Below are 20,592 nucleotides of genomic sequence, written 5' to 3'. Positions count from 1 at the left end.
CATTTGTAAAGGGGTTGTGGCATATTTTAGTATAACATTCGGTGTCGCCTAGAATTCTTTGGGCCTCATTTTCATACTCCGTGTAATTCTGAATGACTATTGCCCCCCCTTTATCGGCAGGACGGATAACTATATCACGGTTATTTTTGAGCGTGTTCAATGCTACTTGTTCGGATTTGGTCAAATTACCATTATGATTATGAATAGCTGATTTTTTGGTTAGAGTCTTGAGGTCAGCTGAAATCAGGTCAAAAAAAGTGGGTATGCAGTGCCCTTGACTATATGACGGAAAAAAATTGGATTTTGGGCGGACATCGATATGTCTGTATTCCTGGTCTATTGGATTGGTGTCATACTTCTGTGGTATGGGATTTTCCCTTGAGAAGTGTCTTTTAAGTGTTAGAGTCCTTCTAAATTTCTGAATATCAATAAAAAGCTCAAAGGGGTTAACCTTATTGTGTGGACAAAAGGAAAGTCCTTTTTGCAAACCCAATGAAGGTACCTCTGAAAAAGTTCTCCCATCTGAACTAGCCCCTCCATCCCTACCCGTGAACAATACTAACACTCTAACTCAAGACTCCAGTTATCCAATTGCAAAAACCACACACAATCACTTGCTAACCGCAATAAGACAACAGGACAGCAACACTCATCATTTCAATGCATATCATCCGAACACAATTAGGACACAGAAGTCGGATACATACTCTCTCACAACAAACTTCCCTCAACCCACCCCCAAGAAACAAGAACTCTCTACTGAGGAATTCCTGGATAATTTTCGGACACTCCGCTCAAAATATCATGATTTTAAGGCCCGACGGGAAGCGTCACACACAAACAGGGAAAATCAAACCAATTTAATTGACCTCCATACGGATCAGGATCCAAAGTTTAGCCCATCACAGACCGACTTTAATTTTTCCATCCATCTATCACCTGAACCCACCACCGAGACCCCCACTAGTCATGTTATAATTGATAATACAGATCCCAAGAAGGGGGGCCTTGTACCTTTTTTAAATCCTGCCACATCACTAAAGAAAGTAGATGAACAAAATCCCCCATTTTCCGACTCCTCTGTTTCCCACTCCTCCTCTTTTTTAGGGGCAACAAGGAGCACAGGTGCCATTCCAAAAAACCACCAACAAATAACCAAATATTTCAGACCAACACCAACAAAAAGAAAATTAGACGGAGAGGTAAGAGAGGAGGAGTCCAAAAAAGGAAAATTAAAGTAACCAAAAAGAAGAACCCTACACCGCCTTCAAACACCACCATTAAAATATTCAACCTATCCACATACCAATTGAATAAGCAAGAGACCGGCCTACTGCAAAAAGGACTTTCCTTTTGTCCACACAATAAGGTTAACCCCTTTGAGCTTTTTATTGATATTCAGAAATTTAGAAGGACTCTAACACTTAAAAGACACTTCTCAAGGGAAAATCCCATACCACAGAAGTATGACACCAATCCAATAGACCAGGAATACAGACATATCGATGTCCGCCCAAAATCCAATTTTTTTCCGTCATATAGTCAAGGGCACTGCATACCCACTTTTTTTGACCTGATTTCAGCTGACCTCAAGACTCTAACCAAAAAATCAGCTATTCATAATCATAATGGTAATTTGACCAAATCCGAACAAGTAGCATTGAACACGCTCAAAAATAACCGTGATATAGTTATCCGTCCTGCCGATAAAGGGGGGGCAATAGTCATTCAGAATTACACGGAGTATGAAAATGAGGCCCAAAGAATTCTAGGCGACACCGAATATTATACTAAAATATGCCACAACCCCTTTACAAATGTAAATACCAATCTAACCAACCTAGTGAAAGAGGCCCATGGTAAGGGTTACATAAACAAAAAAGAGAAAAATTTCCTTCTACCAAAAACTCCGTGCAACCCCTATTTCTATCACCTCCCAAAAATTCATAAGAATAAAGATAACCCCCCAGGCAGGCCCATCGTTTCCAATACCAAATGTGCGACCAGCAATCTATCCCAATATATGGACCTTCACCTACAGCCATATGTAAAAAACCTACCCACGTATTTACATGACTCCAGTCAGCTCATCCGGGAATTAAAAATTATAAACCTGGAGGAATCATATGCTTTTCTCACTTTAGATGTCACATCACTATATACCAACATTAAACACGAACTAGGCCTTCGGTGCATCCAGTCAGTGCTTGAAAGGGACATCAGCCTAAAATCATCCCAGGTTTCTTTTCTACTACAAAGCTTACAGTTTATCTTAGAGAATAACTATTTCATATATAATGGAAACATCTACCACCAGTGTAAGGGGACCGCTATGGGGACACGAGTAGCGCCGTCCTTTGCTAATTTATTCATGGGGGAGTTCGAAGAACTACACATAACCAAGCATTCAATCTACAAAAACAATATAATCTTTTTCAGGAGGTATATTGATGATATATTCATTATATGGGATGGGGACGAACTCTCTGCCAAAACCTTCTGCCAATCGCTTAACGAAACAGATTGGGATATTACTTTCACTCTCAACTTTAATAAAACGGAAATCGAATTCTTAGACATTATCATTCAGAGTCACAATAGCACCATATCCACCAAAACATACTTCAAACCGGTAGATAGCAACAGTTATATCCATTATTCCAGTTTTCACCATAAAAAATGGTTACAAAACATACCATACAGCCAATTCAAACGAATAAGACGCAACTGTACATATAAAGAAGACTACATACAACAAACAGACACCATACGTAAACGATTTTCGGCAAAAAAATACCCAGCCAAACTGATAAAAAACGCCTTGAAAAAAAGTTCCATTGTGTCCCAGGAGGAATGTCTTATAAAAACCTCCAAAAAACAAGAAAAACAAGACCGTCTTAATTTTATCACCCAGTACAGCACGTCAAATGGACATATCAAGAATGTTTTAGCCAAACATTGGCATATACTACTCCAAGATCCATACCTCTCAAAACACCTAGCGCATAAACCAATCATTACGTATAGACGAGCCCCTACGATAAAAAGCATTTTGGCCCCCAGCAAACCTAGACAACACAATGAACCACAAAATAAATCTAGTAAAATTACGGCACAGAATGAGGGTAGCTACAAATGCCGGTCTAGGCGATGCTTATGCTGTAAAATAATCACTCACAACCAAACCACATTTATGTCAAACCGTAATAAAACATCCTTCCCCATAAAACAACATATGACGTGCCAGTCTTCCTATGTCATATATCTAATCGAGTGCAGTTGCGGTTTGCAGTATGTGGGGCGCACGACACAGGAGTTACATTGTCGACTTAATCAACATAGATACAATATACGACGCCTATACCAGAAACACGGTCTGTCAAGACACTGCGCGACAACCACAGAAAAACAAAAACACCCAATAAAAATAACTCCTATAGAATATATACCTGATAACCCATTTAATCGGTTTGATATCCTACAAAAACGTGAAGTCTTCTGGATATATCAACTTGACACGCTAACGCCACATGGTCTTAATGAACTGAGTGAAACAGTAATCTAATCAAATAACATATGTCACTACCTATGTCTTATAGAATTTTATACATTACATATTTTTTGTATGATAGTACTTTTATCTATATTTGCCTGCTATGCTAATTTCCTCTTACTATGTGCATTTTGAATTTTCTTACCATTCATCCATTCCCCTTTCCCATAACGTCTTGTATAGCGTACTATCCACTAGCATATTAGACCGAACGGCATCCTCAAGGACCCGCCCCTTCCACCCAACGTGCCAAAATAGTGGGGGCATGTCCCACCACTTCGCATAGTATAGTATAGTAGAGCACTTCCCAGCGCTTCTGTTACCTAGCAACACTCAACTTTCCCCCTTAGCGTTACGTCATAAGTAGGGGCGTGGCATAATGACCCGTCCTGTAGCATCACCTCCCCTGCTGCTCTTTATTTACATCCACTACTTGTGCATATCCCTCACTCCAGTGACCACTGGACGTTTGTACTGATTGTCTCTAAGTTTCTTCATTCGTATAGTACCGATTACCGCACCTCCTGTTTATTTATTTATATGCATATCAACCCCGCCCGTAGCCCCGCCCGTAGCCCCGCCCCCTTAGCGCTTCTATCACCTCTATTACTTAGCAAAAACCTCCCCTCGAGTGTGACGTCACAAAAGTGGGCGTGGCTTACGTCCCGTCCTTAAGCATTACCTCCCCCTGCTTCTCTCTATTTATATTCACCACTGGTGCATATTTTTCACTCCAGTGACTACCGTATGCCCACATGAAGTGGTTTTAAGTTTGTTTTTATCTATATTAGACTGATCTTTTTTACTTATGTTTGTCTATATGCATATATGTGTATATTAACTCCGCCCATAGCCCCGCCCCCAAAATCGAGTTTGGGCGCCAAAAACAAGTGTATAAATAAATGCATACTGTCCTTTACTGTATCATTGATTGTCCTGAGGAAGAGGGTCCAATTCCCTCGAAACGCGTAGACAAATAAATAACTTTTTTCTTTTTATTCACCTCCTGCGTTATATATTCAGCCGAACAGCGCCCAAAAGCAAATACTATTTGCAGTTCCAGTTTTTCCTTCTTTTTGGTTTATCCTACTTCGTTTTCGCATTTAATTCTTAAATGCGCCCTGGAACTTAGGCTGCAGCTAGGCACCCTTGGCCGCTGGTCCATTTACCAGCCAGGCTCGTCAAAGGCGTTGTGACTCTTCACAACAGAATCTGGTAAGCGCATTACTTTTTCATTACTGTTATCATTATATACTGTACTACACAATTGGCGCTGCCTTTCTCTTCTCTCCTTCGCTTTACACTATCTCACCTTGACACTCTAGGGTCTACTCATGCTGCCGCCACCTCCACATTATGTCACCTTGCTCATGCTGCTGCCACCATTACACTATGTTACTTTGCCACATTGTGGCCTAGTTGATGCTGCCGCCACCTCCACACTATTTCACCTTGCCACGCTGTGGTCTCCTTATGCTGCTGTCACCCCAAACTATGCCACCTTGCCACTCTGTGGCCTACTGATGCTGCCACCACCTACAAACTCTGTCAATAGGCCACTCTGCGGTCTCCTTATGCTGCTTCCACCTCACCACTATGTCACCTTGCCACTCTCTGGTCTTCTGATGCTGCTACCACCTCCACACTCTGTCATTGTGCCACTCTTTGGCCTTCTGATACTGCCGCCACCTACAGACTCTGTGGCATCCTCATGCTGCTTAAACCTAACCACTATGTCACCTTGCCACTGTGTAGTCTTCTGATGCTGCCTCCACCTCCACACCATGTCACCTTGCCACTCTGTGGTCTTTTCATGCTGCTGTCATCTGCACACTATGTCACCTTGCCACTCTGTGGCCTCCTGATGCTGCCGCCTCCTCCACACTATGTCACCTTGCCACTCTGTGGTCTCCTAATGCTGCTGCCACCTCTACACTTTGTCTTGCCACTCTGTGGTCTCCTCATGCTGCCGCCACCTCCACACTATGTCATTGTGCCACTCTATGGTCTCCTCATGCTGCCGCCACCTCAGCACTATATCATTGTGCCACTCTGTGTCCACTTGATGCTGCTGCCACCTCCACACTCTGTCATGGTGCCACTCTGTGTTCTCCCATGCTGCTTCCACCTCACCACTATGTCACCTTGCCATTCTGTTGTCTTCTGATGCTGCCACCACCTCCACACTATGCAATCTTGCCACTCTGTGGCCTCCTCATGCTGCTGCCACCTCCACACTTTGTCATCTTTCTATTGGTACAGTGTTGTAGGCATGCTCCGTGACTGTGTGCAGAGGTCACGAGGGAGCTGATAAACTTTTAAGAACCTATTGTGAATGGTGGATCCTGTGTTAACTACAGTATACAAGGGTGATATCTTCCATTGTAATTCTGCCTGTTATGATAATGTGATGGATACTGAAAAATTACTTGTACAACAAAATATTATTAGACCTAAGCGACAGTGTGAAAACTACATGATTTTAGGTATATTTTAAAATATATTTAGTGAATTAGAAAATTAAAACAAAAATCGAAACTTAAAAAAAAAAAGTTCAACATTAAAATGTGACTAAACAATAGGTCATTTTCTGATGACACATTCCTTTTACAACTGCATTATTATGAGAGACAATGACTGTTAAAATGTTTGATTGCTTTGTAAAATAGAAATGCATACGTAGATTGGATGCTGTTGTAGAAGGACTGCTGTTGTCCAGGTGCGGACTGATCATTTGGTTATTCGGGCAGTGCCTTTACCAATTAAAAAATTCAAGTGATAAGTTCTCAAATGTATTTACTAGTGTTGATCGAGCACCAAAGTGCTTGGTTGCTTGGGCCTAACACCTCGGGATGCTTAGGTGCTCTACCAAGCACCTGAGAACAATGGAATTCAATCGGAAAACCCGAGCATTAAACCAGGCACCCCCTTCTCTGAAGAGGGGAGGGTGTCTAGTTAATAGAAAAATTTATGGAAACACCACCAAAATGGTTTGGGAACAGCATTGGGAGGATGTCTGAATGCATCTTGGACTCCTAGGTAGCTGCTGGGAATGATGTTGTCCGAGTAGTACGCCGCTTTTACAGACTGACAATAATACATACAAAACTGAAGATAAAATTGATTTTAGAGGAATAAATTGTTAGGAAACATTTTTCCTGTATAGTTACTTGTTTATAAAGTGTAAGTGCTGCCAAAATTTACAAGGAAGAGGCACTCTGATACAACCTGTATATCACATAAAAAAAGGCCTCATTCACACTGTGGTACAATTGTACCAGGTAGTGGAACTCCTACACTCATAAAGCCTATGCAATAAGTGAAAAGGCTGCCAAAAATTTAAAGGAATTGGCACTCCAATACACCTTTTATTTCACATAAAGGAGGGCATCATACACACCCTTAAAAAGTTATGATTGATGGCCTGCTGGTCACCTTAAAAACCTAATGGAGCAAGGGCCTGCTGATCTGACTATCTAAAACATTAGGGGTGAGGGTCTGCTGCTGATCTGACCATATAAAACATTAGGGGTGAGGGTCTGCTGCTAAGCTGACCATCTAAAACATTAGGGGCGAGGGTCTGCTGCTGAGCTGATCATCTAAAACATTAGGGGTGAGGGTCTGCTGCTGAGCTGACCCTGTAAAAGATTTTAGGTTAAGACCATCTGGTGAGCTGACCCTCTAAAAAATTTTATGCGAGGGCCTGCAGGTGAGCTGATCCTTTGAAAAATTTTAGGTGCGGGCCTTCTGGTGAGCTGACCCTGTAAAAGATTTTAGGTGTGGGCCTGCTGGTGAGCTGACCCTGTGAAACATTTTATGCAAGGGCCTGCAGGTGATCTGACCCTGTAAAAGATTGTATTTGAGGGCCCGCTGGTGGGCTGACCCTCTAAAAAATTATATGTGAGGGCATGCAGCTGAGCTGACTCTCTAAAAAATTATTTGCGAGGGCCTGCAGCTCAGCTGACCATCTAAAAAATTATATGCGAGGGCCTGCAGGTGAGCTGACCCTTTAAAACATTATATGCGAAGGGCATACAGTGATGCCCATAATTATTCATACCCCTGGCAAATTTTGACTCAACCCCTCCCCCCCCCTTCCTCTATCCCAGTGTCAAATGTCCTATCTACCATTCCTTAAAGAACTCACATATTCCCTCCAAGGAGTCCACAATTTATCGAATTTGGCGGGACAACCTCTTTCAGCAAGTAATTTTTTGACGGGAAATGACATAGGTGTCTCCCAAAAGATAACATTTACAAGAGGCATTATTGTGGAAAATAAGAAACATTTCTCAGCTTTTATTTACACTTCAGCAAAAAATACAAGACGTTACGAACTGTGGAAAATCTAAGAGGACGTGGTCGGAAGCCAAAAGTGACACCTGTGCTGGCCAGGAGGATAGTTAGAGAGGTGAAAAAGAATCCAAGGATCACCTCCAAGGCCATCCTGGTGAATCTGGGCTCTGCTGGTGGCAATGTCTCAAGGCAGACAATCCAACGGACACTGCACACTGCTGGGTTCCACTTCTCCAGATAAGGCACACAAAAGCTTGCTTGGCCTTTGCAAAAGCTCATCTGGACAAAATTGCGTTATGGTCAGATGAAACAAAAATTGAATTTTATTGTCACAATGATGCTTCCTTCATTTGGCATAAAAAAGGAGAAGCCTTCAACCCAAAGAACACCATCCCCACTGTCAAACATGGTGGTGGGAACCTAATGCTTTGGGGGTGTTTTTCAGCCAATGGAACACGGAACCTAATCACAGTAAATGGCACCATGAAAAAAGAGCAATACATGAGGATTCTCAACGACAACATAAGGCAGTCTGCAGAGAAACTTGGCCTTGGGCACCAGTGGACATTTCAGCATGACAATGACCCCAAACACACAGCAAAAGTGGTGAAGAAATGGTTAGCAGACAACAACATTAACATTTTGGAGTGGCCCAGCCAGAGTCCAGACTTGAATCCAATTGAGAATCTGTGGAGGGAGCTAAAGATCAGGGTGATGGCAAGAAGACCCTCCAACCTGAAAGATTTGGAGCTCATTGCTAAAGATGAATGGGCAAAGATACCTGTGGAGACATGCAAAAAGCTGGTCTGCAATTATAGGAAGCGTTTGATTGCTGTAATAGCCAATAAAGGTTTTTCTATTGATTATTGAAAAGGGTATGAATAATTTTAGACTGGACACTTTTTGCTCAAATGTAAATAAAAGCTAAGAATGTTTTCCCCCCACAATAATGCCTCTTGTACATCGTCTTATTATCTTTTGTGAGACACTTATGTTATTTCCCATTCAAAAATTACTTGATGGTTAAATAAAAGTAATTTTAAGTCAAAATTGTCCAGGGGTATAAATAATTATGGGCAGCACTGTATATGCGAGGGCATTATATGCGACAAATAATCATGGAAATGGAGGAGGAGGAGAAAAAGAAAATTTAACCGTATACCCTTGTTTGTGGTGGAAGGGGTGCATGGGAGTACAATGTATTCAGTACATTATGAACAACACATTTAAAGTGCCTTTACATTCAACAGCTTTCCTCTGGTGGCATCGAGAAGTAATAGTCAATCCATGCCTTGTTTGTTTTTATAAGAGTCAACCTGTCAGCATTTTCAGTTGACAGGCGGATACGCTTATCTGTTATAATGACACCAGTAGCACTAAATACCTGCTCAGACAAAACGCTGGCGGCAGGGCAGGCCAGCACCTCCAAGGCGTAGAGCGCCAGTTCATGCCACGTGTCCAGCTTGGACACCCAGTAGTTGTAAGGCACTGAGGTATCATTGAGGACACTGACACGATCTGCTATGTACTCCTTCACCATCTTCCAAATTTTTTCTCTCCTTGTGACAGTAGGCCGCACATCAGGGTGAGGGTGCTGGTGGGGTGTCATGAAACTGTCCCAGGCTTTGCATAGTGTTGCCCCGCCTCTGTTAAAACTGCTGTGTGTTCCCCTTGTCTCTCCTCCTTGGTTGTCCAAGGAACTACGGACTCTGTCACCAGTCTTGTCAGACAGAATTTGTTTTTTTGGAGCAATTTTTTGAAAAAGACCTCCTGGTATTGCACCATTTTGCTTGTCCTCTCCACCAGAGGAATGAGAGATAAGTTCTATTTGTAGCGGGGGTCGAAAAGGGTGAACAACCAGTAATCAGTGTTGTCTAAAATGCGTATAATACTCGGGTCGCTTAAAAGGCAGCCTAACATGAAGTCAGCCATGTGTGCCAGGTTACCAACAGGCAAGAATTAACTGTCGTCATCAGGAGGATGACCCTCAATGTCCTCATCCATCCATCCTCTTCTGCCCACCAACGCAGAACAGATAGAATTAAACTTCCATGGGTACTGCCCTCTGTAGCAGAGGCAACCTTCTCCTGCTCCTCCTCCTCTTCATCGTCCAATTCGCGCTGAGAAGATGAACTGAGGGTGGTCTGGCTATCACCCTGTGTATTTTCATCCCTCATTTCCACCTCTTCCTCATGCAAAGTGTCATCCTTAATTGTGAGTAGCGAGCGTTTGAGTAAACACAGAAGTGGGATGGTTACTCTGATAATAGCGTAATTGCCACTCACCACCTGTGTTGATTCCTCAAAGTTTCGTAAAATCTCACAGAGGTCAGACATCCATGCCCACTCCTCGCTTGTGAATAGCCAGAAGGTGACTGGAAAAGTGACTAACATGTTGCAGCTGGTATTCCACTACAGCCCTCTGCTGCTCACAAAGCCTGGCTAACTAGTGTTGACCGAGCATGCTCAGCCGAACTGCTGTTCAACTTGAGCATCGCTATGCTCATCACATGGCGGTACTCGGCCGAGTACTGCATGTGCTTAAGCGCCATGCTCGAGGCTCCTCCACGCACGCTTTGCGGCTGCTATGCAGCCAATAAATGCACAGGTAAGTACTGCCCTCAATGTAATGCCAGTAGCCATGTTGACTACTGGCATTACATGTCTGTGAAGGTTCTCATTTATCCAGGTCATGGTATATATCTGTAAAGAATAAATCAAGGCAACTGGACGTACTGTAGATTTCTTGAAAACGTTTCACTCGTTCTTCCAACGAGCTTTCTCAATTCTGAGCGATTGTACAAAAATTCTGGGAATAAATATGTAACTGAATCCAGATCTGGTAATTATAACCAGCATTGGGTCAAAGGTGTTGATTCCATTGTCCTAATTGGAGTCAGTAGGTGATAAAGACTTCCCAGAAAAAGGTGTCAAGACAGCATTGTATGTGGCAGACAATAGAAGGGCAAGAAGCATGACAGACGCAAGAATATGGTTATCCCATATGTAGCTGGGGTGTCTGAGAAACTCAAAAGGATTTTTAATAAACATCACATTCCTGTTTGCTTTAAACCCAGCAACACACTGAGGCAACAACTGGTTCACCCCAAAGACCCAACGCCTAAACACAAGATGGACAACATTGTGTATGCAGTCCAGTGCAATGAGGAATGCTCAGAACTGTATATCAGCGAAACAACAACTACATCAGCGTATGGCTCAGCATAGAAGAGCCAAAACCTCTGGTCAAGATTCAGCCGTGTACTTACATCTAAAAGGAACAGGTCACACCTTTGAAGACAGTCAAGTACGTGTTTTGGATAAGGAGGCCGATTGGCACAAACGAGGCGTGAAGGAGGCCATCTGCGTAAAAATTGAGAATCCAAGCTTGAATAGAGGTGGGGGGGTTAGACATCTTTTGTCTGCCACATATAATGCTGTCTTGACACCTTTTTCTGGGAAGTGTTTATCACCTACTGACTCCAATTAGGACAATGGAATCAACACCTTTGACCCAATGCTGGGTATAATTACCAGATGTGGATTCAGTTACATATTTATTCCCAGAATTTTTGTACAATCACTCAGAATTGAGAAAGCTCGTTGGAAGAACGAGTGAAACGTTTTCAATAAATCTACAGTACGTCCAGTTGCCTTGATTTATTCTTTACAGAGATATACTGGCATTACAGTGATTGGCTGGCCAGAACACATCAACGGGTGCTATATAGCACCCGATGACGCATGTTGTGCTCATTTGTAGTCAGGGAGAGCTGCGCTTCGGAAGGGACAGAGAGCGTAGGGAATCTGATTGCAAACAATTTAGTAGAAAAATGTTTCAAAGACCCAAAAGTCCTTTTAAGGACTATTGTGTGTGGTGGCAGGCTGGCAGTATTTTATAGCTACAGTACAAAAAAAAATGTCTATCATTTTCAATACTTTTTCTATAGAGGGTATCTGCAGTGACTTGTGACATCTGTCCAATACCTTCTGTGTGTCAGGGACAGAGATTTGAGGAATATAAGTGAAAATTTATATATTTTTTCCATAATTTTTAAAACTTTTCTATAGCGGGTGTCTGCAGTGACTAGTGACATCTGTCCAATACCTTTTGTGTGTCAGGGCCAGAGATTGGAGAAATATAAGTGAAAATTACTATATTTTTTCCATCATTTTTGATACTTTTTCTATAGAGGGTGTCTGCAGTGACTAGTGACATCTGTCCAATACCTTCTGTGTGTGTCAGGGCCAGAGATCGGAGAAATATAAGTGAAAATTAATATATTTTTTCCATCATTTTCAATACATTTTTTTATAGAGGGTGTTTGCAGTGACTTGTGACATCTGTCCAATACCTCTTGTGGGTCAGAGCCAGAAATTGGAGAAATATAAATGAAATCTATTTTGCTTTTTCCATACTTTTCCATACTTTTTCAATATACTGTGCTTGCTGTGAACTGTGTCTTCCGTGCCACATCTTGTGTGTCAAGGGTGCATATAACATTTAATTTGAAGAAGGCGAGCACTAACAAATGACAAAGTGGCCGTGATGCTGATGGTTCACACAGAGGCCGTGGCCCTAGGCACGTTGAAACTGTGCCTGCTGCCAGAGCACAAGAAAAACTATTATCCACGATACCTAGCTTCATGTCCCAGTTGGCAGGGTGTCGCAGGACAAAACTCTTGAAGTCAGACCAGTATGAACAGGTGGTTGGTTGCATTGCAGCAGATAATGCTTCCAGTCGGTTAAGCACCACCCTGTCTTCCACCAAGTCCAGTGTCAGTAGCCAAGAGTCTTGTCAACAGAATCCTCTCACTGATCCTCCTTCCTCCCACCATGGAGAGTCTGGCCAAAAACGTGATTCCACACTCTGAAATTTCGAGGAGCTCTACTATTCATTGCTATAACTTGACTTGGCCCTCTACCATTCATCGCTATAACTTGTCTTGGCCCGCTTGAAGAAGGACATGAGATATTGTGCCCTGATTCCCAACCTCTTGAGCATCCACAGTCACAAGAACATTAGGATGGGGAATGGCAATAGGGGTTTAATGAGGTGGATGATAATGAAACACAGTTGCCAATGAGTCAACCGCCATTACTGTCTCAAGAGGTTAATGAAGAGGATGAGACACAGTTGTCAATCAATGAGGTTGTGATTAGGTCAACAAATCAAGAGGATGATCAGAGTGAGGAAGTGGAAGAGGAGATGGTGGACGATGGGGTCACTGACCCAACCTGGGATGGTGGAAAGCTGAGCGAGGACAGCAGTACAGAGGGGGAAGGATCTGCAGCACCGCAACAGGCTGGAAGAGGCAGTGGGGTGGCAAAAGGGAGAAGGCGGGACGCACCAAACAGGCCCGCAACTGTTCCATGGAGCACCGCATAAATATCCCTTGCCAAGGGGTAGGTGTTCCACAGTGTGGCACTTTTTTTAGCAAAGTTCGGACGAAAAAAGAATAGTAGTTTGCAACTTATTCCACGCCTGTCAAAGGAGCAGGTGAGGATGCCTCCTGCCCTGCACCTGAACCTTCGCAAGCACCATCAGAGACCACATCCACTTCCCTGTACCAGCGCAGCATCCAAATGTCATTATCCCAGGCATTTGAACGCAAGCGCAAATACACAGCCACCCACCCACAGGCCATAGCACTAAATGCGCATCTTTCAAAATTACTGGCCCTGGAAAGGTTGCCATTTAGGCTTGTGGACACTGAGGCCTTCTGCAGCCTCATGTCGGCGGCCGTCCCGTGGTACTCTGTCCCCAGCAGCCACTATTTTTCAAGGTGTGCATGCCCACCTTACACCAACACGTGTCCCGAAACGTCACACATGCCCTGACCAACGCAGTTACTGGAAAGGTCCACTTAACCACTAACACATGGAAAAGTGAATTTCGCCAGGGACGCTACATTTCCCTGACGGCATACTGGGTGAACTTTGTGGAGGCTGGGAGCGAGTCGTACCCTGGGATGGCACAGGTGCTACTGACACCAAGGATTGCGGGTCTAAATTCCATCAGGGTTTTTCGTCAGTACCTAAGTTACTGGCTCCAACCCCCACTTCTCCTCCTCCTCCTTTACTTCCACCTCCGAATAATCTGCGTGCAGCACGATTTAGCCATCAGCCCTTAGCTGGAAGCAGTGTAGCACTGCAGTGGGGAAGCATCAACAGGCCGTGCTGAAGCTGATATGCTTAGGGGACAAACAGCACACATCACCACAGAGCTGTTGCAGGGGATAAGAGACCAGATTGAGCTGTGTCTCTCACCACTCAACCTACCCCAGGCATGGTTATGTGTGATAATGGCCATTACTTGGTGGCGGCTTTAGAGCTTGGCAAGCTCACACACATCCCATGCCTAGCACACATCTTAAACTTAGTGGTTCAGCCGTTTCTCAAAACCTACCCCAATTTGCCTGAGCTACTGATGAAGGTTAGCCGCGTGTGTGCACATTTCCGCAAGTTATCGACAGCTTCAGCCGGTTCTGTCAATGCTGCAGCATCGCTTTAACTTGCCAGCTTACTGGCTGTTGTGCGACGTGAGCACGCGCTGGAACTCCCCATTCCACATGTTGGCCAGGCTTTGTGAGCAGCAGATGGCAGTAGTGGAATACCAGCTGCAACATGGTTGTCGCCTTTCCAGTCAGCTTCTGCTAATCAGAAGCGAGGAGTGGGCATGGATGTCTGACCTCTGTGAGGTTTTAAGAAACTTTGAGGAATCAATATGGATGGTGAGCGGCGATAACGCTATTATCAGCGTAACCATCACACTTCTGTGTCTACTCAAACGCTTGCTGCTCACAATTAAGAACGACACTTTGCATGTGGAAGAGGTAGAAATGGGGGAAGAAGACATTACGCATGGTGATAGCCAGACCACCCTCGGTCGGTCTTCACAGCGTGAATTGGGTGATGAAAAGGAGGAGGAGGAGCAGGAGACGGTTGCCTCTGCTACAGAGGGTAGTACCCATGGAAGTTTAATTCCATCAGTTCAGCGTGGGTGGGCATAAGAGAAGGAGGAGGATGAGGAAATGGAGAGTCATCCTGATGTCGACATCGACGTCTTGCATGTTGGTACTCTGGCACACATGGTTGACTTCATGTTAGGCTGCCTTTCCCGCGACCCCACGTTATGCGCATTTTACACAACACGGATTACTGGGTGTTCACCCTTCTCGACCTTCGCTACAAATAGAACTTCTCATCTCTCATTCCTCAGGTGGAGAGGACGAGCAAAATGGTGCAATACCAGAAGGTACTTGTTGAAAAATTTCCATCTGACAATGCTGGGGGCAGGGTCCATACTTCCTTGGCGAGGAGGGGAGACAAGAGGAACACACAGCAGTTGCAACAGAGGCAGGGGAACACTCTCCAAGGCCTGGGACAGTTTCATGACACCCCGCCAGCACCCTCACCCTGATGCGCTGCCTAGAGTCACAAGGAGGGAAAAGTTTTGGAAGATGATGAAGGACTGCGTAGCACACCGTGTCAGTGTCCTTAGTGATCCCTCACTGCCTTACAACTACTGGGTGTCCAAGCTGGACACATGGCACGAACTGGCGCTCTACGCCTTGGAGGTTCTGGCCTGCCCTGCCGCCAGTGTTGTGTCTGAGCGGGCATTTAGTGCTGCTGGTGTCATTATAACAAATAAGCGTATCCGCCTGTCAAATGAAAATGCTGACAGGATGACAAATGAACAAGGCCTGGATTGCCCAAGACGTCTCAACTCCACCACAAGAAAGCGGATAAACAAAGGCACTACAAATTTGTTGTTTAATGTACGCAATACACTGTTTTCCCTGCACCCCTTCCACCACAAAAAAGGGTATATGGTTACATTTTCCTTTTCTCCTCCTCCTTCTCATCTTCCATCATATCAACATGCTTATTTGTTGCATATAATGCTCTTGCAGGGTCAGCTTACCTGCAGTCCCTTGCATATATTGTTTTACAGGGTCAGCTTAAACGCAGGCCCTCACATATAATGTTTTACAGGGTCAGCTTACCTGCAGGCCCTCACATATAATGTTTTACAGGGTCAGCTCACCTGCAGGCCCTCGCATATAATGTTTTAAAGGGTCAGCTCACCTGCAGGCCCTCTCATATAATGTTTTACAGGGTCAGCTCACCTGCAGGCACTTGCATACTGTATAATGTTTTACAGGGTCAGCTCAGCTGCAGGTCCTTGCATATAATGTTTTATAGGGTCAGCTCACCCATAGGCCCTCGCATATCATGTTTTATATGGTCATTTCAACTGCAGGCCCTCACATCTAACTTTTTACAGAATCAGTTCAACTGCAGGCCCTCACATATAATGTTTTACAGAGTCAGCTCAACTGCAGGCTCTCACATATAATGTTTTACAGAATCAGCTCAACTGCAGGCCCTCACATATAATGTTTTACAGTTTCAGCTCAACTGCAGGCTCTCACATATAATGTTTTACAGGGTCAGCTCAACTGCAGGCCCTCACATATAATGTTTTATAGAATCTGCTCACCTGCAGGCCCTTGCATATAATGTTTTACAGAGTAGGCTCACCTGCTGGCCCTTGCATATGATGTTTTACAGGGTCAGCTCACCTGCAGGCCCTCGCAATTAATATTTTACAGGTTCAGCTCACCTGCAGGCCCTTGCATATAATATTTTACATCGTCAGCTCACCTACAGGCCCTCAACTACAATCTTTTATGGAGTCATCTCACCTTCTGATGATGACAGCAAAGACTTGCCTGTTGGTACTCTGGCACACATGGCTGACTTCATGTTAGGCTGCCTTTCCCACAACTTGCGCGTTCTACGCATTTTAGACAATACAGATTACTGGTTGTTTACCCTTTTCATCCCCCGCTACAAAGAGAAGTTCTCATCTCTTATTTGTCTGGTGGAGAGGACAAGCAAAACAATGATATAAAAGAAGGTCCTTGTTAAAAAATTGCTCCAAAGTTTATAGGGCAGACATCCAAATGGATTGTCGCAGTCACGGGGACGTGCAATCGCCTAGAAGTTATCTAGAGTCAACAAAGCGGCAGCAGGCCTTCACCTACAAGTCCAGTCTCAGTAGCCAAGAGTCTGGTCAACACAATCCTCACCATGATGGCACATTAGGCGAACCTTGCAGAGGCCGGGAGCAAGTTGGCTGCTGGCACCAGACTTGCCCTCCAATAAATCATTGTTAATGGAAAGTGTGCTCATTCCAATTACAGGGCGGCTTAGGAGTGCTGTACTGTTATTTATCGTCACTACCTCCCCGAGTCGTGAGTGTGTAATTGCTACGAGGCTGCTGCCTTCCTTGGATGCTTTTGCTTTAATAATTTGACCCACCCTCTCTGGGTTGTTCACAATTAGGAAAGAAAAAGGGGCAAGGCAACAACAGCCAATAAGATTTCAGCCATTGACCTCCCTTGGATGTGGTAGCCCTTTCTCAGTCTCCCTCTCTGGCATCGAACCCTGATTCCCCGTTACCCGTGATCACCATGGTAGGCGCAGAAAAGAACATCGAAAGTTGATAGGGCAGACATCCAAATGGATCTTCGCCGTCACGGGGACGTGCAATTGCCCAGAGGTTATCTAGAGTCACCAATGCGGCAGCAGGCCCTCGCCCCTAAGGTTGTAGATGGTCAGATCAGCAGGCCCTTGCTCCAAATGTTTTTGAAAGTCACCAGCAGGCCATCAATCATAATTTTTCAAGGGTGTGTCTGATGCCCTCCTTTATATGTAACAAAGGGTGTTTTAGAGTGTTGGTTCCTTGGAATTTTTGGCAGCCCTTTCACTTATTGCATAGGCTTTATGAGTGTAGGAGTCCCACTACCTGAACAATTGTACCACAATGTGGATGAGGCCCTCCTTTATGCAATATACAAGCTGTTTCAAAGTGCCTCTTGCTTGTAATTTTTTGCAGCACTTGCACTTTATATACAAGTGCTTATACTGGAAAGAATGTTTCCCAACAATTTTTCCTGTAAAATTGATTTTATTTGTATTTTTGTCAGTCTGTGAAAGTGGCGTAAAACTCGGAGAACTTGGTTCCCAGCAGCGACCTGGGAGTCCGAGATCCATCCAGACATCATCCCCTTGCTGTTCCAGATCCATTTTGGTGGCGTTTCTTTCACTTTCTGACCTTTTCTAATGGACCAGGCAGCCCTTTCACTTATTGCATAGGCTTTATGAGTGTAGGAGTCCCACTACCTGAACTATTGTACCACAATGTGAATGAGGCCCTCCATTATGTGATATACAGGTTGTATCGGAGTGCTTCTTCCTTATAATTTTTAGCAGCACTTGCACTGTATATACAAGTAAATATACAGGTCCTTCTCAGGAAATTAGCATATTGTGATAAAGTTCATTATTTTCTGTAATGTACTGATAAACATTAGACTTTCATATATTTTAGATTCATTACAAACCAACTGAAGTAGTTCAAGCCTTTTATTGTTTTAATATTGATGATTTTGTCATACAGCTCATGAAGACCCAAAAATTACTATCTAAAAAAATTAGCATATCATGAAAAGGTTCTCTAAACAAGCTATTAACCTAATCATCTGAATGAACTAATTAACTCTAAACACCTGCAAAAGATTCCTGAGGCTTTTAAAAACTCCCAGCCTGGTTCATTACTCAAAACCGCAATCATGGGTAAGACTGCCGACCTGACTGTTGTCCAGAAGGCCATCATTGACACCCTCAAGCAAGAGGGTAAGACACAGAAAGAAATTTCTGAACAAATAGGCTGTTCCCAGAGTGCTGTATCAAGGCACCTCAGTGGGAAGTCTGTGGGAAGGAAAAAGTGTGGCAGAAAACGCTGCACAACGAGAAGAGGTGACCGGACCCTGAGGAAGATTGTGGAGAAGGACCGATTCCAGACCTTGGGGGACCTGCGGAAGCAGTGGACTGAGTCTGGAGTAGAAACATCCAGAGCCACCGTGTACAGGCGTGTGCAGGAAATGGGCTACAGGTGCCGCATTCCCCAGGTCAAGCCACTTTTGAACCAGAAACAGCGGCAGAAGCGCCTGACCTGGGCTACAGAGAAGCAGCACTGGACTGTTGCATGTCATTCGGAAATCAAGGTGCCAGAGTCTGGAGGAAGACTGGGGAGAGGGAAATGCCAAAATGCCTGAAGTCCAGTGTCAAGTACCCACAGTCAGTGATGGTCTGGGGTGCCATGTCAGCTGCTGGTGTCGGTCCACTGTGTTTTATCAAGGGCAGGGTCAATGCAGCTAGCTATCAGGATATTTTGGAGTACTTCATGCTTCCATCTGCTGAAAAGCTTTATGGAGATGAAGATTTCATTTTTCAGCACGACCTGGCACCTGCTCACAGTGCCAAAACCACTGGTAAATGCTTTACTGACCATGGTATTACTGTGCTCATTTGGCCTACCAACTCTCCTGACCTGAACCCCATAGAGAATCTGTGGGATATTGGGAAGAGAAAGTTGAGAGACGCAAGACCCAACACTCTGGATGAGCTTAAGGCCGCTATCGAAGGATCCTGGGCCTCCATAACACCTCAGCAGTGCCACAGGCTGATTGCCTCCATTCCACGCCGCATTGAAGCAGTGATTTCTGCAAAAGGATTCCCGACCAAGTATTGAGTGCATAACTGAACATAATTATTTGAAGGTTTACTTTTTTTATATTAAAAACACTTTTCTTTTATTGGTCGGATGAAATATGCAAATTTTTTTAGATAGGAAATTTGGGTTTTCATGAGCTGTATGCCAAAATCATCCATATTAAAACAATAAAAGGCTTGAACTACTTCAGTTGGTGTGTAATGAATCTAAAATATATGAAAGTCTAATGTTTATCAGTACATTACAGAAAATAATGAACTTTATCACAATATGCTAATTTTTTTAGAAGGACCTGTACAGGAAAGAATGTTTCTTAACAATTTTTCCTCAATTATATATATATTTTTTTTTGGTTTTGTGCGTGTTATTGTCAGTCTATAAAAGTGGCGTACTACTCGGACGGCCAATAACCTCACGTGCCCCAGATAATAAAACGTAACTTTTAATAAGGTGTTTAAGAATACTCGTAAAAAACTATCTGATGCTTGTCAGTAGTGAGCTTGATGTGCTATAGTTGCTATGACAAACGGGGGTGCACTCCCCAGGTCACACACTTGGATACTATATAGCAATCAGTGCTGTAGCGTCCTATATATTTGGTGATAGTAGATATCAGCCACTATTTGCTTGTTTAACTGAATAAACTAACGCTGTGCTGCACTATTTACTTAAACTGACAGGTATATCAGAGGCTAAAACCACTAAGCTCTGTCCCCCAACATGTTTCGCTAGATAATCTAGCTTCATCAGGGGGTCCGGACAGAATGCTAGGGATGGGATGTGTGTGAGCTTGCCAAGCTCCAAAACCGCCACCAATTTATGGCCATTATCAGACAAAATAAATACATAAAGTGGCCTAAATGGGAGGTAATGCTTAACCCCAAACACTATAGCGTGTTTATAATCAGGGGAGCAATCCTCAGCAAGTGATCAGTTGCTAAGGTTTAGCCAGTATGGTCAGTCACATTAGGTTGAGTGGCGAGAGACACAGCTCATTCTGGTCTCTTATCTCCTGCCACAGCTCTGCGTCACCTAAACATGCTGTTTGTCACCTAAACAGATCAGCTTCAACACGTCCTGTTGATGCTCCCCCACTGCAGTGCTACACTGCTTCCAGCTACCAAATGATGCCTGACTGGTGCTGCAAAAGGGATAA

At 43.9% G+C, this 20,592-nt stretch overlaps 1 protein-coding gene across 4 annotated transcripts in view; it reads left to right on the top strand.

Moving 5' to 3' along the window:
* GABRG2 (gamma-aminobutyric acid type A receptor subunit gamma2) overlaps positions 1–20,592 on the top strand; it is a 259,789-nt gene that overhangs the window by 208,227 nt on the left and 30,970 nt on the right. Inside the window, exon 7 of one of the 4 annotated variants that reach the window (XM_044277831.1) lies at positions 20,389–20,406. The exons of the other annotated variants lie outside the window; for them this stretch is intronic. Within the exon in view, the coding sequence (XP_044133766.1) occupies positions 20,389–20,406 (18 nt within the window). The remainder of the gene's footprint in view (positions 1–20,388; positions 20,407–20,592) is intronic. 4 annotated transcript variants of the gene reach the window in all.

The sequence above is a fragment of the Bufo gargarizans genome, chromosome 2, assembly GCF_014858855.1.
Source record: "Bufo gargarizans isolate SCDJY-AF-19 chromosome 2, ASM1485885v1, whole genome shotgun sequence".
NCBI lineage: Eukaryota > Metazoa > Chordata > Amphibia > Anura > Bufonidae > Bufo > Bufo gargarizans.
The sequence above is the reverse complement of the archived record's forward strand: the minus strand, read 5'-3'. Positions and strand labels throughout refer to the sequence as shown.